The sequence below is a fragment of the Pleurodeles waltl genome, chromosome 4_1 (genome assembly GCF_031143425.1).
Source record: "Pleurodeles waltl isolate 20211129_DDA chromosome 4_1, aPleWal1.hap1.20221129, whole genome shotgun sequence".
In the NCBI taxonomy this organism is placed as follows: domain Eukaryota; kingdom Metazoa; phylum Chordata; class Amphibia; order Caudata; family Salamandridae; genus Pleurodeles; species Pleurodeles waltl.
In genome coordinates, this window is record NC_090442.1 from 765,497,925 (window position 1) to 765,520,361 (window position 22,437).

The window sequence follows — 22,437 nt, forward strand, 5'->3', positions numbered from 1 at the left end:
GTTGGGGCATCAAGAGGGCAGGCAGGCACCTCACGGATTGTGGGTGGGGAGGGGCGAGGAGGGGGCTTGAGCTTTGGCTTGGGAGGGGGTCCTTTGGGACAAGGAGGAGGGGATTAGGTATAGGCTTAGGGGAGGGTTGGGTTCTCTTGGGAGGCGTAGACTTCTTGACGGGGAGGGGCATGAGTACTTGCAGAGGGGGTAGAGGAGGCCTTGGAGGTGTAAGGGACAGGCCTGGGGAGGGAAACGGAGCATTTAGGGGTCTCACTGGAGGAAGAGGAGTAGGGAAAAGGTCAAAACATGAGAAGAACAATTTCTTAGACAGATGGGGATGGTCATCAGAAGGGAGTTTGGAGGGTGAGGGAGTGATTGTCTGATGTGTCGGTGTGCTTATTGTGGGTGCGCGTGTGTGGGAGGTATGCTTATGGGTGGTGGCTGTATTTTGGTGGGTGAGTGAGGGCGTTTATGTGGGACTGGGGAGGTGGAGCTGCTGGGGGATGTTGTGGTGGGTGGGTGACTATCTGTTGGGGTGGTGACTGCAGGTATGGTGGATGTGCTGCATGTAGGAGTGTCAGTGGTTGTGATGTCTGTGGGTCTGGTGATTGAGGTGGATGTTTGCAGGTCTGCTGTGGGGCTGTTTGTGGGTAAGATAGGTGTAGTGGCTGGATCTGTGAATGTTGGTGTGGTGTCTGCAGGTGTGTCAGGTGTGTCAGGTGTTGTGTATGTGATGCTGTGGGTGGTGGAGGTTTCAGGGCAGGTAGTGATTGTTGATGTGTGTGCACATGTATGTTGCTTGTGTGCATGCCAGTGGTGTGTCTTGTGGTGCTTGTGTTTGAGTGAGCTACCCATGGATGTTGACGTGGCTGCATGCTTCTCTGATGTGTGCTTTGGCTGGGTCAGCAAAGAGGGGTTTGGGACTGGGAAGAGAAAGGTGGAGTGGGGACGGGAGACAAAGGTTGACTGGCTGCCATCAGTGTGGAAGCCAGAGCCTGAAAGGATCTCTGTAGGCCAGGCAGTGCACCGTGAATGCCCTCCAGGAACGCATTACTATGTTGGACTTGAGTTGCCAGTACCTGGATGGCATTCACGATGGTCAACTGACCCACATAGATGGACCTCAGGAGGTCAATAGCCTCCTCACTGAGGGCAGCAGGGCTGGCAGGGGTAGAGGTGCCTGTGATAAAGGAGATGCCTTTGGTGGTGGACAGATATGGTGCTGGCGTGGTCCCAGATGAGTCTGTCACCACCAGGGAGTGTCCACTGGAGGAGGATCCTGATGATGAAGAACTGGATCCTGTCTTCCCCGTGGCACTCCCCACGCCCTCTGGGCCACTGGATCCCTCGGTGTTGGTGGTCTCAGCACTTCGGTCCCGTGGCCGGGAGCTTCCCCACTCGGCTGTGCCCCTTCTCCTTCACCTGCTGATGCACAGAAAATGAGAGAGAGAGACAGATAGAGAGAGAGGGTCATCACATTCTTCACATATACATACATTACAACATGCACAACTGTTACAAAACAACTCTTGCTAATAAGGCCCCAGTCAGAAACCATTCAGAGTCTACATCATGTCACAACAAGATACTTCCAACTTTCCCATATGACAACAGTGCCACCCACAATATAAGCCAACCATCTGACCACTACTTCACCATCCCATCAAATCAGCTGTACCTCAAAAGCATTATGCACAAGATGGATTGGCTACATCAAAAATCTATCTCCATACAGATCATCACTGTCCTTCATCAAATCAGTCTAAGAAAATCCAGTTGATCGATAACACAATATAATGTCTACTCCTTCTCAACACCTGCCCAGTCCTTCACCAAAACTCATGTTTCATGAAAGTGAACTCATCTCACTTCACATACGACACAGCATGTTGCTTTCAGATGAGTACACTACATTTGGCATTCCCATACAGAGTGCATCACAAAATGAATTAGCATTTCATTGAAACATCTATCTAAATACTAGGAAAAGATTCATTAGGAGTTCCTGCTGCCACTAATCAGATACATTGTCACATACACAACAGTCCTATGTACTGCAATTGGGGCCTTCCCAGAACACAGATTTCATCCACAGACAACCACAGGGAGCATAGTTACACCAACAAAACAATAGACACCAAACAATGTCCATGAACGGTTCATACCATTCCACCATACATGCTGAATAGAAACCTCTACATGACAACATATGAACATCTACATCACTAACAACCGCCCAGATGTGATTCACGCTACCTAATTCCATAACTAACACTTACACAACTGATTACTGTTGTACCCATTAATGACACATACACCTAGAGTCAACCTATTGAATGACAATATATCCTACAACACCAACAAGTGTATGTGAAATAGAAATAAGTCAGGCAGTAATGAGCAGAGCCTTAACCAAAACAGTCCAAATAGCCTCAGATTTGCAAAAGTATATCTTGGGGAAAAAGTGTCTCCCACATCAAATCATGCACAAAGTATCAATTGAGACATGATGTATGCAGTAAATATCATATGTTGCACTCATATAGGCATTGAATTAGCCTATGTAGCATGGACAACACACATGGGCAAAGGAAACGCAGCCTAGCCACTTAGCTTCTCTACACCAAATTCATTAGGCTAAAAGGTATTTGTACACGTCAATGTCATACCATGAAATGTCAATGTCTTCTCGTCACCATAAGTTCCCCATTGTAGGATGTCCACCCTTGTCAAACTTCACATTACCAAATGTATGACTCTGACATGACAATAGGGACACCTCCTCAGACCTCATGGGGAGTGTTGTAAGGTGGCCATGTCAAATGCCTGCTTTGGATGACAGCCTCACTTGAAATGCCCAACTATTTTAGGACACAGGATTACTTGGCCCTGACACTCATCTGTCAGACCAAATGTTGCACATAGAGCAGAGCCAGTGGAATACGGGTCATCAGAGACCAAAGAGATATACAGCTCACCATTTGGGTAAATGGACTTGGGAACACCAGGTTTAAAGGATGACAGGGCAGGATACAGATGTGTACAGCAGAGTAGAGTCACACATATGACTCAGTCACATGTGCATCTCCACATGCAGTCATACTATTTGGTAGACAAAGCTGATTACCATGCTCCCTTGCACAATACAATGGCCACATCTGTGTTTGTATGTTGGCAACTGTAGTACCATGTCTTCCTAGTTGTCACCATACTTGTAGCACGTACCACATCGTCATAGCTGCAATACTGAGACATCATACACTAAACCATCAGAGGCAAGTACATGGGTTCTGTCAGTACTTACCCTCTTGTGGTCTCTGTGCTGCCCTCAAACGCCCATCGATCTCAGGGTAGGCCAGGGTCAAAATGTGGGCCATTGGGGAGGGGTCAAGGTCCGACGGGCACCGCTCCTTTGTTGGGAGGACATCCCCAGCTGGGCCTCTGTGGTCTTCCGGGCCCAGCATCTCAGGTTCTCCCACCGCTTCCTACAGTGGATGCTCTGCCAGCTGTGGACCCCCAGGGTCTGCACTTGCTTGGCGATGGCACGCCAAATTCCCTTCTTCTGATGAACGTTGACCTGCGTGGGTGACACAGTCAAAAAGAAAAAGTCATGTCCACATGACCCATACCAATAGTAGCAGACAGTACACTTCAGTGACAACAAGTAGGCAAACATTCCCATCCTCTCAACTCACACTCATTTACGGATTATCATCTGCATGCATCAACACCTCCACTAAGTACAAATTCAGTAACACCATCATTCACCACACCTATCACACATAGATATTGCATTGTACTCACCTGCTCCTCTGGTGCACCACATAGCTGTCCGTACATGGGTAGGACCTCCTCCATGAGCTTTTCCAGCTCCTCAGGGGTGAAGGATGATGCTCTATCATCTGCAGGACGTGGCATGATAGCTCCCAGAGGCAGTACACAGCAGAACATATAGTGGAGGTCTTGCTGGCAGTAGTGTCAGGAGTCAAGTGAGCAATACTGCAGAAGATGGCAGTCACGTCCGCCACGTACAGGATTGTCACCGCCAGTGGAGATCGCTATTGGCCCAAGTCCGCCAAAGGCAGCAAAGTCTTCCAATGGCAACTTCCTACGCAGTTGAGACCCCCTACCGCCATAACGACTTCCACCGGCAGACTTAGGTCACTTCCATGTGTCCAGTACAGTAGGTCAGGCAGCGGTCATCTTAAGCACATTACATGTATGGAAGAGTATTTTTCATCTGTGTCATTCACTGTACCCCATATCGTGCAGTACAACTGTAAAGTACTGCCTTTGTATTTAGTTGTCAATATGTGCCTCTGTGCAGTAAATACTGGGTTACTGGAAGGCATGTGGTGTTAATAATGTACACCAACTCGGATGTTCACAAAGTTTCTAGAAAATGTAGATGATGTGCAACATTCAGTGTAAGACATGTCATATCGGTTGGAGTGACAACCATGTACAGTAACTGATTAATCTGTATGTGTAGTCCAAAAGTCAAGTGGGGGAATGTGCACCAATGAGGGTGTCATTGGGTTAATATCTATGTGCTGTGATGTAGATATATAAGTTAGTATCTAAGCTCTACACCAGATATGTGTTAATGACTTTACAATAAGTCTGCATGCTGCATGTCACATACCATATTTTAACTTCTTCACACAGTTTTCCTGCCATGAGGAGGGGACGACAACTACATTGTATCCAGATCTATCCGCTGAATTGTCATACCATCATGGATCTTTGTGATCAATTGGAGCCAGATCAGATGCCTGCCATTCGCAATCCCTATTACATACCTCCCATTGTTCAAGTGTTGTCAGTGCTACACTTTGTGGCCACTCTGTCCTTTCAAAATATAGTGGCCCTAACTGCAGGAATGTCTCAGCCCATGTTCAGTATGCTGTTGAGGGATGTACTGTAGGCATTGTTGAAAGACCTGGACAGCTACTTGAGGTTTCCCCAAAGTGCAGAGTCCTATTTGAAGGCAGGGTTTTATGGTATGGGACACATTCCACATGTTGTTGAAGCAATAGGTGGCACCCATGTAGCCTTGGTTCCCCCCCAGTGCCAATGAACAGGTGTACAGGAACAGGAAGAACTACCACTCAATCAACGTTCAGGTGGTGTGTCTGGCAGACCAGTAGATTTCAGAAGTCAGTGGCAGGCACCCTGGATCAGTCCATGATTCCTTCATCATGCGGAACAGCAATGTCCTACTGCTGATGACACGACTCCACACAGAGAGGGCCTGGCTGGTTGGTAAGTTACAACTGATATGTGTGTTTGCAATGTATGTCTCCCGCCATCACAATGTAGCATGCCCCACATATATGTGTGTGTTGTTATACCTATTTGTTCACAGGTGACTGGCTATCCAAACCGTCCTTGGTTGTTGACACCAGTGAGGTACCCAACCACGCCAGGGGAAGTCTGCTACAATGAGGCCTATGGGAGGACAAGACGTGTAGTGGAGCAGACTTTTGGGCTCCTCAAGACAAGATTTAGGTGCTTTGACAGATCAGAAAAGGCGCTCCTCTACTCATCCAACAAAGTATGTCAAATAATAATTGCCTCCTTCATACTCCACAATCTTGCCCTGAGACAACAGATACCATTCATACCAGATAAGGGGGAGCCAGCAGTACTTGTGAGTGTTAATGCAGAATTGCCAAGTGATGAAGAGCCAGAGGAAGATGAAGCAGCAGACTCTAAGGCAGATCTCATAAATCAGTACTTCAACTGACTAAAAGGTTTGTGAAGTAGACAGAATGTTATGGGTCAAATTTGCAACCTGAAGTAGATGGGTAGCATGTTACCTCCTTCGCTGCATCATCTGTGGAGTTGTAGATAGCTCTGATGCCTATGGGTGAGTTGTGCTTGCAAACTGTTAATTGTATTGTGTACAGAACAGAGTGGTGTTCATTGTCATGTATTGTAACAGCAGATGCAAAGTTAAACTTCTGGACATGTCTTTCCTGAATTGAGGAGTGTATACTGCTATGTCCCATCCCTCTTCTCTTACAAACACAGATTCCCCTAGATCCTGGTAGGTGGCATCTTGGTTTGCTATTGCAATAAGGCACATTCTGAAACCTGAACTAAGTTACTTTGTTGAAAATATCAGGTGGGAATTTTCATTTGGTCAAATGCATCACAGCCTGATGTAGTCAAAATAGACGTGTTTGACCACTGACTCTGTGTTGCACCACTGTGCATATTAGTTGTTCAGTGTTTACCAGTTGCAGATTACATTTTGTATTCAGTTTAGCTGCCTATTGGCTTTAACGTGGCGTTAGACATTGCAGTTGAGACATTGCAGATGAGCTGTGTTTTTCCACATTGTAAACTAAGCTTGTTTCTTCGTATTTCTCTCACCGAACATGAACAGTTCCTGATAAGAAAGTACATATTTTTTGTTTTCTCCAGTGCATGGAAAAGTGCGGCCTTGGAAGGAGAGCCTTGAAAGGCTGGCCAGTTTTCAACATTTGTCTTCCAACTCTGACCTACAGTAGCCAGCATGTTTGAATATTTCCATAGGAGAGGGGAGGGCCTTTCACGAGGCTCTTTCCATGGTTGTTTAAACTTTAAAAGAGGTGGCCCTGCTCAGTAGTGAGGGAATTTCCGAGATCCCGGTCAGGATTGGACGTCAAATGCCTGACATTTTCCCGTGAGGGTGGATATCTCTTACTCGCAGTTGAACACGGGACGTCTTCTTGCTGGCATGAAAAAGAAGAAGAGCTTGGCAGGCCCTACCATGATGTATTTTTACTTTATCCTTTGCTTTGCAATTATGCTATAATATAATCACATATATTTGCTGTGTACATTGCAATTGAAAATCACTTTGATATGTTTTCCTTTCATTGCTGTGACTATTTTTAAATGCGTGTCTTCGACCTACTAATCTCCTTCATTTTTTAGGAACCTCGTGGTGAAGTAATATATATATGTTTTCTTTAAACTAAGAAGTGCATTCCAGAGATTTTTGTCAGCTCGGTCATTCGTGAAAGCAAAACACCTGAGTTCACCTTTTAAAACTCCTGCATGGCCAGTCTGAGACAGCTGCCTAATACAAAAAAACAGATAGAGGATTGTCTGCTACTGCTGAAAGAAATCCCATTTGCCTGAGTGAGGCATCTGGACAAGATTGTCTACACCACCATTTTAAATATTTGGGACTGTAAATCTCCTCTGAGGATTAAGGAAGATAACCTCTTGTTGTCACCTTAGGCCATAGATGTGCATGTCCAGTCACAAAGCCTGCATGCCCTGTGGCAACCGCTCTTCTTGAGTTAGAAAATGCAGAAGGCCCTGGAGGCAGAGATGCATCCAGTTACAAAGAGACCAGTGAAATAGTTATAACCAGATAGCTCTTCAACCTGCTTTGTGAAACTTCTCACCTCTGTGGTGGTAATGAAAAAGGCTCTGCAGAGCCATATAAAGACATAAACCAGTTGTAACAGGACATTTTGCAGTGGACATGAACTAGCATTTTTGTGTGTGTTCCTAGGCCTTGAATCTGTGGTCTGTCACACAAGAAGGATTTCCTGAAAGTCTAAAGACCTTGGAGCTTGTGGAAAACGTTACAGAACGTTTACTAAAAATTGCAACTAATCTCTGGAGGAATGTGACAGAATTCCAAGCTTATCTGAGAAAGGTACCACTGCCTTGGCTATATTTTAGTTATTTATCCTGCTCAAAGCTTTTCACTGCTAACTTTAAGGCTTCTACAGCCCCCCAAAAAATTATTATCTCATTGTGTATTATTCTGACTAAAGTTTACAGCTTTATCCTGATGGAAACTTCGATCTCTGTTGGTGGAACATTTGAACAAGGGGAACATCCACAAAGAATGCCTTTGTTCCATCCATTAATAAATGTTGCCCCCTAAGAACCATTATCTTTTGTGTGTGCCCCATTTGTGGCCTTGGAAGATGCCCAGGTCACAGTCTACTGCATCCTATAGACTAATACTTCCTTTTTTTTAGTTCCTATTGTTTCATATTGTTGTAAAGACGAAACTTAGATCAAAAGGTATGAAATCTGGTCCTTTATTGGAGCATCCCATACACAGCCAACTACACTCTTCGCCTCTCAGCTCTGCTCTCCTCAAACCTTTCTAACATTACATATTCTACATGATGTCAGACTATGACATCAGCCTGAGAGCAGAGCAAAGAGTACAATCTACATTGACTTTACAATTGATTATATACCACACACCTCCCTCCTAAAATAAAAATGCTCCAGACAACTATATACAAGGTTTGAAAGAAAATGCAATAGAATAGATAACAAAATACAATGCATTAAAACACCAACCTTAACAATTACCAATGAATTTTACAATTCTATTAAAATTCCATATTCTTCCATCATTTATCTTCACGGCATTTCTGAACAGTTTAATAACTTCAAAAAGTCCTTGGAATTTACTCTTGCCTTTACTCAATGTCGGTTTTTTGATCAATACCTGATCTCCAATCTTTATGTCAAGCTCACACACTCCCTTCTTGTGGTCATAATACAATTTCCTTGTTTGTACATTTACACTCTCATGCACATTCTTCTCATCCATTATGTTTTGATCCATTACTTCCTTCCTCCAACGTACCCACGCAGGTGCAAGTGATGTGTTAGCCTTCCGACCTCTGAAAAGTTCGAAAGGAACCTTTCTTGTTGTAGAATGAGGAGTCATCCTATAAGCATATAGAAATCCTTTTAAACCTTCCTTCCAGTCTCTATTTGAAGCATTCTCTAATTGGTATACATTCTTTTACGCACCTGTTAAATCTTTCAATTATTCCATTACCTTCAGGATGGTAAAGAGAACATCTTTTGTTCCTTATACCAGACTTCTCAAGAAACTCACTAATTTCTCTTGAGACAAACTGCGGTCCGTTATCCGTGACAAGAGTATCAGGAAAACCCTCACGTCCAAAAATGTCATTGAAAAACTCAATTATTCTCTTAGTTTCTGTACTGTGACATATACCAATCTCAGCCCATCTAGAAAAATGATCAATAAGCACTAACAAATAAGTGACACCACCCCTACCATGTAACGGACCCACAATGTCCACCGCAATTTCTTGCCATGGTTTTAGTGGCATGTCTCTTACACACATTGGAGGTACTCTTGTTTTATAAACTTTGTCACTATTGCAACATTCAATACATTCTCTCACTACCCTCTCCACTCTCAAATCCATTCCTGGCCACCAATAGTCCAGACGAATTCTAGCCTTTGTTCTGCTCATACCTTGATGACCAGCATGCCCAAGACTAACAATTCTATCTCTCACAACTACAGGAACCACTAGTCTCAGACCTCGTAACAACAAACCATCCTGAATAGATAGTTCATCCTTTACCTTCCAATAGCCACACAATTCTACATCCTTTTTGTCATCATGTGTCCAACCACCTCTGATCTTTTCACACACTCGTTGCAAAACCTCATCCTCTGCAACTGCTTTCTCCCATTCTTTCTGTTCTACAATACCACCTGTCACACTGCACACAGAAACATCCCTTAAACCATACTCACTCGAACTCTCTTCCGCATTAGAACTCAATCTGGAAAGACAATCCGCAACTCTATTATACGAACCGGGAACATAATGCACAGTGTAATCATACTCTTGTAAACTAATCACCCATTACTCACTCTTCCAGAAATAAAATCTAACCCTTTCCTCATGAATACCTCAACTAAAGGCTTGTGGTCAGTAAAAACTTCAAATTTTCTCCCCCACACAAAATTCCTAAGTTTATTAACTGCCCAATGTACACACAAAGCCTCTTTTTCAATTGTTGAGTAGTTGAACTCCGGTCCACGTAACGTTCTAGAGCAAAACACTATGGCCCTCATTACAACTTTGACGGGCGGCGGAGGCCGCCCGCCAAAGTTGCGCCGCAGGAATACCGCACCGCGGTCTGAAGACCGCGGCCGGCATTCTGAGTTTCCCGCTGGGCGGGCGGGCGGCCGCCTTAAGGCCGCCCGCCAGCCCAGCGGAAAACAACCTTCCCACGAGGACGCCGGCTCGGAATCGAGCCGGCGGAGTGGGAAGGTGCGACGGGTGCAGTGGCACCCGTCGCGTATTTCACTGTCTGCAATGCAGACAGTGAAATACAAAGTGGGGCCCTCTTACGGGGGCCCCTGCAGTGCCCATGCCATTGGCATGGGCACTGCAGGGGCCCCCAGGGGCCCCACGACAAGCCATACCGCCATCCTGTTCCTGGCGGCCGAACCGCCAGGAACAGGATGGCGGTATGGCTTGTCAGAATCCCCTCGGCGGCGCAGCAAGCTGCGCCGCCTTGGAGGATTCAAACGGGCCACGGGAAACTGGCGGGAGACCGCCAGTTTTCCTGTTCTGACCGCGGCGTTACCGCCGCGGTCAGAATGCCCTGCGGGGCACCGCCAGCCTGTCGGCGGTGCTCCCGCGTGCCGCGGCCCTGGCGGTTCTATACCGCCAGGGTCGTAATGAGGGCCTATGGGTTTGCGAATCAAATCTTTATTCTCTTGTAACAATACAGCTCCTAAACCTTTTTCACTCGCATCTGTCATGATTACACTTTTCTTCTTGGGGTCAAATGATTCTAAACACCCTAAAGAAGACAAAATACTCTTGATGTTCTTAAACTCCTCTGAACACGCATCATCCCAAGCAAATTCAACATTTTTTTTTAGAAGCTGACGCATGCACACAGTTTTTGAAGCAAGATCCGGTAGAAACTTAGCATGAAACTCAACCATTCCTAAAAAGGACATCAACTCATCTTTTTTCGCAGGTGCACGGAGATGCAAGATATTATCCACTAACTCCTTCTTAGGATGCAGACCTGTTGCAGAAATCTTGTGACCTAAATAATCTACCTCAGTTTCCTTGAAATTACACTTTTTCAATTTGAGTGTGAGACCATGATCTCTAAGGATGGTAAGAACTTTCCTAACCCTCTCGTCATGCTCAATCATTGTACTTCCATATACCAGAATGTCATCCTGGAAACACTTGACACCCGCCATGGAACCAAACAGATTATACATCAACCTTTGGAAAACCGCAGCTGCAGAGACTAATCCGAAAGGCATTCTTAAAAATCTGTATGTGCCAAAAGGAGTGATAAATGTAGTAAGATCACGTGAATCAGGATGTAACACGACTTGGTGATATGCTGAGGTCAAATCAAATTTTGTATAAAATCTAGACCCAGATAGTAAAGTGACCATTTCGGTGATGTTGGGTAATGGAAATTGATCACTGATGACACATTTATTGAGATTCCTCAAATCCACACATAACCTCAGCTCACCAGATTGTTTCCTTGCTACTACAATAGGCGAAATCCACTCCGATGACTCCACAGGTTCGATGATACCTTCATCACACAGTCTCTTAATTTCCTTTTCCACATCATCTTCAACGAGATAGGAATAGGTCGCACTTTAGCTATAACAGGAACTGATCCTTTCCTTAATTTTATTTGATGAATATAACTCTTCAAACAACCCAACTTCGAACTGAACACATCTTTAAATTCATCAACAAATTCTTGGAAAGACTCCTCCTTTCCTGTACTTATTTCACATATCTGACCAAGAGCCTTTACATATTCATCTTTGACCATCACTGGAGAAGGAGAATTAGGATCCAAAATGACTTTCAAACCGGCCTGATGAGGCCAACTCAACACACTACCCCCTTTGACTGGAACATAAATTTTTCCCAAAATTGTGTTGGACTTGTAGATAATCTCCGCTTCAAAATATCCCCTCAAATCTATGACCTGACCACCATACCCTCCAGGAACCAGATCAGGACTTTTCAAATTAACCTTGTGACTAAAATTTTGATCAAAGAACTCATTAGAAATCAAGGTCAACCATGCCCCTGAGTCAAATAACATCTCAGTTGAATTTCCTAAAATAGATACAAAATCCTTAGGATGTCGCCAGTGTTGTAAAGATGAAACTTAGATCAAAAGGTATGAAATCTGGTCCTTTATTGGAGCATCCCATCCACAGCCAACTACACTCTTCTCAGCTCTGCTCTCCTCAAACCTTTCTAACATTCCATATTCTACATGATGTCAGACTATGACATCAGCCTGAGAGCAGAGCAAAGAGTACAATCTACATTGACTTTACAATTGATTATATACCACACATATGAAATGTTTTTTTAACAATGCCTGAGCCCTACATTCAGTTGTCTTTGTGTCATTTTAGTCAGGATTTTTTCCTGTCCTTTTATACCCTGGTTTGTACATTCTAAGTAATTTACTTGTTGACAGTGATTTTTATTTTTGGTGTTACCATATGCACCATATGCATCGTGAGCATTTTCTCTGAGGGAGGCCTTCCTACTTGTGGAAAGCTATCAAATATGAGCCAGGTATTCCTCACAGAAAACAATTTCACAAATAGGAATTTGATTGTTTTGGCATGTGGCACGCCGGCCCAATCTCATCTCAGTCTCTCTCCTACATAGCTCAACAATCTAGTTTTGTTAAATGCCTGACCAGGAATTATTTGTATGTTCAAACCATTAGTGAAGGTTGACCTGTCTGCTTTCAAATCATGTTGGATGGGCCGTCTCTGACTTGTTGAGGGGAAGGACCTGTCACCTAATACACTTGGATATCACAAATGCTCCGCCTAGCATGCTCACAAAGGATTTTGACACTGGTCTTTTGTGCCCCCAGACACGATGGGGCTAGAGTAGAGAGGCAGGAAATTCCAAACAACTCTGAGGGTGGAAACCTCCCGAACCTTCTCCTACTTCAAAGTAGTCACTATTTATAAACAGGTGACCCTCAGACCCCCAACTCTAGACCTGCGGAAAATTCAGCTGGAATGGTGTTCTGCTCTGAAAGAAGGACTGCTACTCTGCTGCCCTGCTGCCCTACTGCCTGTATAAGGAGGAGTGGACCTGCATCTTGATCCTAGGACCACCAGAGTGACTCCAACCTCTAGTAGGTTAGAATCATGATCAGAGCCTCAGGCAGAAAAGACACCATACTCCTTGAACCCATCACCTGGACTGTGTTTGCTGTGAGTCTTGCACCCAAAAGGTGCCACCCCAGTCCGGGACTCTTGGAAGTGGGTCTGACGGTGCTCTGCCAGCCTAGCAGTGATCCCCGCAGAACCGATGCAGTGTGATGCATTGTCCTGCAGCTCCTCAGAACTGCCACTGCGCAATGCTTCCCAAAGCAGGATCTGGCATCACAGCTTGCAGCTTCTCAGAACTGCCACTACACATCTCGATGCAGGACCTTGTATTGCAGCACTGCAGCCCAACAGAACCACTACAGTGTGATGTATCTCAGCATAGGACCTCACATTCCAGCCCCGCAGTCATTGGAATCTTTCGCTGTGCAATGCATTCTGAAAAAAACACCTTAAATTGCAGTTCCACAGCCATTGGAACTGCTGCTGCATGACGGATCCTCTGCTTAGGACCTCGTAAAGGTCCGCGACCTGGATCTAAGGTACTTTATTCAGTGAGCTTAACTTTGTCCCTGTCACTGACCCGTGGTCCATTTTTGTCAGCCTGAACTTGTGACTTAGTCCAAGTCCAGCATGACCAGGTAGTCACAGTTGGTGCCTTATGCTTATAAACACTATTTTCACTCAAATCCTATGCATATCTCCGGTTCTACAAATTGGATTTTTGTTGTTTTGTTCTCAAATAATTGAATAGATTTTACTCTATTTGTCTAAATTGGTGTGGGATTTTTCATATGTTTTGTTTTCAATTTACTACTGTTTGAAGTGCTGCTTAAATTCTATACACATTGCCTCTAAGTTAAGCCTGGCTGCTTTTGTGCTAAGCTACCAGAGGGTAAAGCACAGGTAAAGTTACGTTTCCATATGTTTTAACCATGACAGGAATTGTGGTTGCTGTGTGAAAAGGGTTCTAACCCCCACAACCAGTAACCCAGTTTTGTAGAAGTGCATATAGTAGTCTGGGTGTAAGGAAATGCCTCCTTTTGTATGATCACCCCCAAAGTTTTGGACTGATACTGATGTTTTTTTCGACTCTGAGAGTGCACTGAAACCTCATCAGACCTTAGTGTCAGTGTTCTGACCTTTAAAATGTATGTTTGATTGGTCTATATCTAATTGGTATAACCTAACTTACGTATAAGTTCTTGATATATGGCACCAGGGGTACTCATGGCCTGGGAATTAAAATGTCCCACCAGGGCTGCAGCACATATTGTCCACCCTGGATGTGACAACATATCTCCCAACCTGCCACTGCACACTAGCAGACCAGTTGTAAACTGATAAATCGACTTTGTCATTTAAACCAGTGTTTCCCAACCTGTGGTCGGGGGACCCCTGGGGGTCCGCAAAGCCTCCTCAGGGGGTCCGCGACTGCTTAGAAAACTAAATAACATCAACAGATTAGACCCCCGCCTTTCAGTAATGACTCAGTAGGGGGTCCCCAGAGTCCTATAAAGATTCAGTGGGGGTCCCCAGGCTCCAGTACTGGTAAAGTGGGGGTCCACAGAAGTCAAAAGGTTGGGAACCACTGATTTAAACTAATGGCAAAGTCCAGACCTCACTTTTTAATATTTATAAGTCCTAACGCAGGATGTTGTATATTAAACAGTAGGACATGTATTTTTAAATGTCCTAATCGTGCTTGGATGTGCTTTTTTCAGTCTCTTTCAAGATGCCGCATGGTCGTTCACCACCAGCTCTGGAAAAATACATTAGTTAAAAAATGTATGAATTTTACTTGGTGTACTTAACATAATCATAATAATTATTATAATTATTATCAATGTATTTAATCACATTTACTGTAATTGTAATTTTTAAGAATAAAATTCACAATAATAAAAATTATGAAAAAAATTCTATTTACATCAAGGTATTTTGAGAGTGGAGTGGTAACTCACAAACGGCGAAGAGTTGTGACTTGCTGTCACATATTTTCCATATCTAGGCGTCCATACCTTGCCAATAAACCATATTAGAACCCATTCCCCCCAAGTGGTACCGATAACATGGTTGGCTCAAGGCTAATAGGTGACTATGTTTTGCTGCTAGGTGCCCACGTAGCTGTTTAGTATGTGTCTGTTGGGAATATTTGGGAGGAAAGCATGGCAACAAGGCCCACATAGAAGGGAGCACAGAGTGGCATTACAAATACTTTTGACCAACCACACTCCTTTCTTAGTCTCACTATCTTCACATCTGGTGAGTTTTTTTTATAGGGTCGGGTGTGTTTGGTTTTCTGAAGAGTTGTGATGGGACACAGGTTTAAGGTGTTCGATCCCACACCCTGTTGTCACCACCACTCCAGTGTCTATTTGTGACTGCACTTACAGTTCCATCAGGACAGTTAAAACACACCTTACATCCTTCATATATAATGTGTTGACATCTTTGATATAGCTACAAATGTGACACCTTTACTTACACCAACTCAGACTACACGGAGACATTACAGTTTAAGAATTAAAAGCTACATGAACAGAATGGCTAGCAGCACCCACTGTCAGCCTTGTCCCAAATTCTAATCAGCCACTGGGGAGACAGCAATTTGAAGTTTCTGTCCCTTTCACTATAGATTAAGATTCCATTTCACAGAATACACAGTGCAGATGTGTTTTTTGTTATCTACAGACACAATCAGGATGTGCCATCGATACATAGGTACAGAAGAAACACCTGCAGGATCATACGAGGACTGCAGGTCGTGGCAGTGGCCTTTGGCCACAATTACAACGTAAGCGCTTCTGACGTTCATGGAAAAATGCAGCGAAGGTGTGTTGGGATGAGGAGAATTTACCACACCAGTGGAGATGTGTCTTGTCCTCTCAAAGACTTTTGGGGTCCCCGGCAAGACATGGGGCCCCCTGTTGGGAACAACTTTGAATTTTATTACCCATTTTCTGCTAACCTAAGTCTGCATGATACCATGCAGAAATTGTAAAAATGGGGTCACTCAAAACAGTTGTCACATGCCTAGCCTAATAAAAATTAACATGCTTATTATTGATATTGCCAGTAAGTTAAAACCAATAAAATGTTTATAAAAACAAAAGAAATATGACTTGCCTAGGACCCCAAAAATCCTTAAAAGAATCATGGGCAAAGAGAGACTGAGTTAGAGGTAGACAGAGAGGAGAAAGGCTGACATACAGAAATAGAAGTGAGACAAAGTTTACTTCCCTTGGAAGGTTGTGGCCCGGGGCAATTGCCCGCTTCGCCATGCCTGAAAACGGCCCTGGCAGCTGTCCACATATTTGTATGGAACTGTAACTTATGGTATTGCTACAGCGCTCCTTGCCTCTTTGGAGGATCGGGTTGGTTTGAAAAATCGGATGCAGGCATATGGGAGAGTATAATGTGCAAGAGAGCGGCAAAGTAAAGTAAGTTGTCCCATCAGGAGGGTGGTAGACATCTGTGTCTACATGGAAGGTGCGATTGCTGGAAAACGCAACATTGTAAGCGATTTTTTAAAAGCAACATGACACACTCCTTCAGCTATCCAGCACTTGTTCTTTACTAGGCACAACTGTGAGCCTCCCCAGGCACCCTGGTCTCTGTAGTCCTTTTACCGTTATTCAACAGTTTACTAGAGTTGAAGCATGGAGGGGTGCTCTTGATGGGTACTCTTCTGTGCAGGTGGATGCTTCTGTAGGTTTGCATTATTCCTACATCTGTGCAGGAGGATGTTCCTACAAAGTAGACATAACTGTGCATGAGAGAGCTCCTGCTCCATGTCTGTGCAGGAGGAGGATGTTGTAATGTGATCACATCTTTGCAGCACAATGTTCCTTTACAAGCTGCCCATGTCTGTGCCAGAGGATGATCCTGCAGGGTGGCCATGTTTGTGCAGGATAAGGTTCCTGCAGGATGTACTTATTAGTACAGGACAACACTCTTGGTGGTTTAACATGTCTAAGCTGGAGGAAGTTCCAGCGGGTGACCATGTCAGTGCAAGACAATATTCCTGCCCGATAGAGCTTTCTGTTCAATAGGATATTCCTGTAGGGTGCCAATTGCAGCGCAGGGCAGTTTTCATGTGGACTATATCTGTTTGTGCAAGAGAATGGTCCTGCATACGGGACGTCTGTGCAGGTGAATGTTCCTGTAGGACAGCTGTATCTGTGCAAGATAATGCTTCTGCGGAGTGACCGTCCATGTGCAGGGCTATGTTCCAGGAGCACAAACTAGTCTGTCCAGGAGGACATTCCTGCAAGGAAGGTGAGCATGTACAGAAGGATGCTTCATCTTCTGCAGGGAAAAGGATCCTACAGGCACAGGGTTGTTACTGGGAAACACAAGTTTTGTCTTCTGTCCTGGAAGACCCTCCTCATTTCCTGGGTTCTCAGGTTGCTGAAATTGTCGTTGTGTGACATTTCATAGAGGCCAGTGGTAGAATGTAGTGAAGGCGTGGGAGTGTGAGAAGGGAAAGACAGATGTATGTATTCAATCAGTCTTTCATTTCTGCTTGTAGTTTTATATTGGGCGATCCAGGCTACTTGTGGCGTCAGGCACGGTATGAGATTAAGTGGGCACTTGAGAGATGTGAGTGACCTGGTTAACACAAGAAAGAGCGCCTCAAAGTAGTAGTCATGGAAATACACTTTAGGAAAACCCTGACGCCCATGGTGACGAAAAGGATCAGAGGCCAGAGAGAGGATTTCCCTGCTGGGTTTGTGGGCGTGGGCGAAGGACAGCTTTATCCTATAACCAGGAGCGTCCACGAGAACCTATTAAGTAAATTGGAAATTAGGATTTAAGACACAAATGAGGAGTGGAAACTGCCAAGATCATGTCAGCTTCAATTAGAGTACCGGTCCAGAAGCCGGGGGTGACCCTTTAAGGCGCTGTCTAGAGGGGGGTGGAAGGCAGGATCTGGCAGCGAGGATGCTCTAGGATTGTAGGAGATGCAGATGGGAAAGGGGCAGTAAATCCCTAGACCGCAGACTGCTTGTCAGATATGGTGGTATGTTGTTCTGAATTGGATAATGCCATTCGCTTGAATGACTGAACAGGGCGATGAGGCTGAAGGAATTCATCATAAATAGGCCAGACGGTTTTACAGATTTTAAGGTTCATGTTCTGGTTTATTACCTGCCCTGAAAGCTTTGTAGGATGTATCTGGTTCTTTCTTCTAACATACATAATGTGAGTGCACCCCATCAAACCAGCCTGAATAATTTCACACGTGTGTTGGCATTTATAGAGTTAGATCACAGTTAAATGTAGTCATTTACCTGATAGCCCATTTACGGAAACCCCATTACATTTTTGTCACTGTAGTTGTTGATGTCCAATACATTTCGTCACACCTTGCTTCAACGCAACTCTTTATTGTCAATGATAATCAAGTAGAAGCATTTCCTCATGCTGTGTTTGGTATATATTTAGCGTCATTTGGAGCTCTTCAGAAGAGCGTAGCTATATTAGTTTGAATAGCAGCGTCTTACCTGCATAGCTCCTCAGTACCTATTCACTAACAGTCTTTTCTGCAAGGGAATTTACAGTCCTTCTTCAGTCTTCAGCAACGTGCCCTGGATCTTTCAAAACGTAGCGCGTGATAGACAAGCGAGTCTTAAGGAGGTTTGTGCTCGGTTTCGCCACCAGGCAGAAATCGTAGTGGGACTACTTCAGTGCTTTGGGGTTTGACCTGTTCAATTGGATGTAAATGACTGATGGTGGATAATCACCACGGCACAGGCTTGCTGCGCCCTTTAGTGACACGTCTGTGCCTTCCCTTGCCCGAGACAGGATTGCTGGCTGAGTGCCACCTGGGAGCGTGTGACTGCTTCGGATCTGGAGTGGTGTGTGGTGCGCCCTGGTGCGAGTGAGCAGCGGACACTCAAGCATTGGCAGCGGGGTCCAGTGTTTTGCTGTGTATACGCATCAGTCAAGTACAGCAGTTGCTGCCACTGGCTTGGCCTTTGGTCCCACCTGGCACAGGCCTCGCTGTTCGTGGTCTTAGTTGTGGTGAAGGCTGTGGAAGGACAGTGCGCACAGGGGGCCCCGGAAGCCTTTCTGTGGGTTTCATTCCCGCCCTTCCTTTATCCCCAGCAGGAAATAGGAGTCCTTAGAGGGGCTAAATTAGAGGCAAAGGGTCATCTCTGTGATACCATCGGAGGTCAAAGCACCGAGGAAAAACAAAAAAATGATGGATGTAATACAACAGCCACTGCTAATAAGTATCTTGTGTTCTTATCAGTCGGGAGTGACCCTTGCTTTGAAGGGGGGGGGGGGGGGGGTGGGGGGGAGGGGCAGGTAGGGCGGAGGAGAGAGAGAGAGACCCAAATGTACAATGTGACAAGCAAGCATGCTTACACTGCATGACAGGAGCACCATGTGATCGGACCGCCACAGTTACCTGTGTGTTGTGGAGACAAGAGGCTAAGAAATCAACGTCGTTGCCCATGCTCTATTCTGATTAGTAGATGAATTAACAACTGGGGCAATGAGTGAGTAGCGCCTAGAGCTCCTTTTCCCAAGGGAAAAGGATGGTTTGTGTAAAGGGGTGGGTGACTAACACCGAAGGCCACCGCATGCCCAAAGTGTACATTAAGGAGAATGTGTGTACAGAGGGATGACCCTTCTCTATACCGTCGAAGCAACTACTAAAGAGTGGTACCTCCAAGCGATGGATCAGCTGCGTCTTCCAGTTATGGAGGGTTGATGCACCATGACGGAAGGCAGCGGGGGGTGGTGGGGTTGCAGTCCCCACTGACTCTAATAAGCTGTGGACTCCTTTGAGTACTTCTGCTTCCGAAAGCCCCAAGGTATTGTCTTTAGACTCTGGTCGAGTATGATTGCATGTCTTCTTTAGGTGTAATATTTGATGTAGCATATGTGAATATGTTCTTTTTAAGCCTTTTTTGTCCATTATACATTTTCAGGCCCATATTTCTACTTTTTTTTTAGCGCCGCATTTGCGTCGTTTTTTGACGCAAAATCGGCGCAACCTTACAAAATAATCGGCGCAACCTCACAAAATACAATGGCATTTTGTGTTTGCGCCGATTTTGCGTCAAAAAACGACGCAAATGCAGCGCTATAAAAGTATAAATATGGGCCTCAGTCTCTCCAAAACTCTAGCGTGAAAGAGTACACCCTATTGAATTGGAGGTTCCATCAGGACTGTGACTGTGTCTGGCATGCTATGTCCTATCATACACTCACACCTATTTGCAAAACATTGCAGTTGCTTTAAAAAGGGAAAAAGTGGTAGTGGGGTTTCATGGGTCATGGCATCGCCAAAGACTTAGTGGCTGCCATGATCGCAAGTCTGGCTTGGGAGTGAGTTTATCTGTTACCATCCAGTTCTTACTACAGACAGCACTATCTGGTAGAACACACGTGCACTTAGAAGTGAGTAAATTGGCAATATAACCTGTAGACTTTGACTCGAACACTCACCACAACGTAAATGACAAAGTCCAGCTCTTGTTTGGTCTCATAATCAAGCGTCCGGGCCAGCACCAACTTCCCACTGTTTGGCATGTCAATCCGGAAGTACTTGGCGTCAGCCTGAAATGGAAGCACAATTTCACTTATGTACACACATTCACTAATGTCACTGATCTATGGGGACGAGGAAAAAACACCATAATCGCAGCTACATGCCAATTTGGAATGTCCATGTTGAGCATGTTGTGACTGACCCACGTGAAGGACATGCTTTAATTCCCCATTAACAGACACTGAGGGGCATATTTATACTCCGTTTGCGCCGAATTTGCGTCGTTTTTTTCGACACAAATTCGGCGCAAAACTAACGCCATATTTATACTTTGGCGTTAGACGCGTCTAGCGCCAAAGTATGAGGAAAGAGCGTCATTTTTTTGCGTGAACGCCTTCCTTGCGTTAATGAGATGCAAGGTAGGCGTTCCCGTCTAAAAAAATGACTGCGACGCAAATGCGTCGTATTTATACTCCCGGGCAAAAATCACGCCTGGGAGTGGGCGGGGCAAAAAACCCCGCATTTGCGCCGGATTTTAGCGCCTGGGTCAGGGCAAGCGTTAAGGGACCTGTGGGCTCAAAATGAGCCCACAGCTGCCCTCCCATACCCCAGGGACCCCCCCTGCCACCCTTGCCCACCCCAGGAGGACACCCAAGGATGGAGGGACCCATCCCAGGGACATTCAGGTAAGTTCAGGTAAGTATAATTTTTTATTTTTTTTATAATTTTTGTTGGCATAGGGGGGCCTGATTTGTGCCCCCCTACATGCCTCAATGCCCAATGACCATGCCCAGGGGACATAAGTCCCCTGGGCATGGCCATTGGGCAAGGGGGCATGACTCCTGTCTTTACTAAGACAGGAGTCATGTAAATGGCGTCTGGGCATCGTTAAAAATGGCGCAAATCGGGTGGAGGCGATTTTTTGGCGTCAACCTGACTTGCACCATTTTAAGACGCCCTAACGCCATTTTCCCCAACGCCGGCGCTGCCTGGTGTACGTGGTTTTTTTCCACGCACACCAGGCAGCGCCGGTCTGCTAGCGCCGGCTAACGCCATTCAATAAATACGGCGCCCGCATGGCGCTTCAGAATGGCGTTAGCCGGCGCAAAACTTTTTGACGCTAAACTGCGTTAGCGCAGTTTAGCGTCAAAAAGTATAAATACGGGCCTGAGTGGCCTGCTCCAGCTGCCCCTTGCAATGTGCTGCAAACAGTGCAGGACATGCCAAATTTCCCAAACGAAATGTGCTGTGGCATGATACATGACATCCAATAGTCCCACGCTGGCTGACATTGTGTCACGGTGGTGGACATGATCCACCTGCCCGTTGACTTCTACAGGGCACAGAAACATGCTTCAGCATCCCACTGAATTCCATGGATGCGCAACGAAGGCTTGGACTCTGAATGAAAATTCACTTGGTAACACGAGGGACATGCTCAGAGTGGAGCGACATGTTCCAGCTGCTCAGTGAGATGCACGTGGCACAGAGGGGATTTTGTTTAATATAAAGCAGAGACATCTAAAGAATGTCGAAAGACAGGAATACAGAGGGCGCAGGGAGTGAAGCAAGCAGAGACAGAGTAACGTGGGGGGAACTGAACGAACAAGCGCAAAGTGCAGTTAAAGTGGCTCGAAGGGCGAAACTAAATAAAAGTGGAAGCATGCATAAGAGCAGCTTGGAGGACAGAGTTGTGGAAGATGGAATTTTTATAACCATATGAAAAATCTGCTGGGAGGAGTTGGAAAACGCAGGGAACAGCATAAAAGCATTCACTCTCATTGAGTGCTATTAGAATAAGAAAAAAAAGTTCCTGAAAAACAAACACTTGTGAAAGGATAAAAGAAACAAATCAGAGAAATGGTAAACAGGTTATGCTTCACAAGAGGGGTACATACTAAATGAATGGGTTAAAACAAATAAAAAACAAAAGAAAGACAGAAAGCAAGAAAATAAGAGGGAGAAAACAAAAAAAGGA

The 22,437-nt window shown here is 45.1% G+C and overlaps 1 protein-coding gene across 4 annotated transcripts in view; it reads right to left on the reverse strand.

Moving 5' to 3' along the window:
* Positions 1 to 22,437, reverse strand: part of LOC138288128 (cadherin-related family member 5-like) — a 291,068-nt gene that overhangs the window by 114,778 nt on the left and 153,853 nt on the right. For all 4 annotated transcript variants that reach the window (XM_069229388.1, XM_069229387.1, XM_069229391.1 and 1 more), the window contains exon 7: positions 20,417 to 20,527. In XM_069229388.1, coding sequence (XP_069085489.1) covers positions 20,417 to 20,527 — 111 coding nt within the window. The remainder of the gene's footprint in view (positions 1 to 20,416; positions 20,528 to 22,437) is intronic.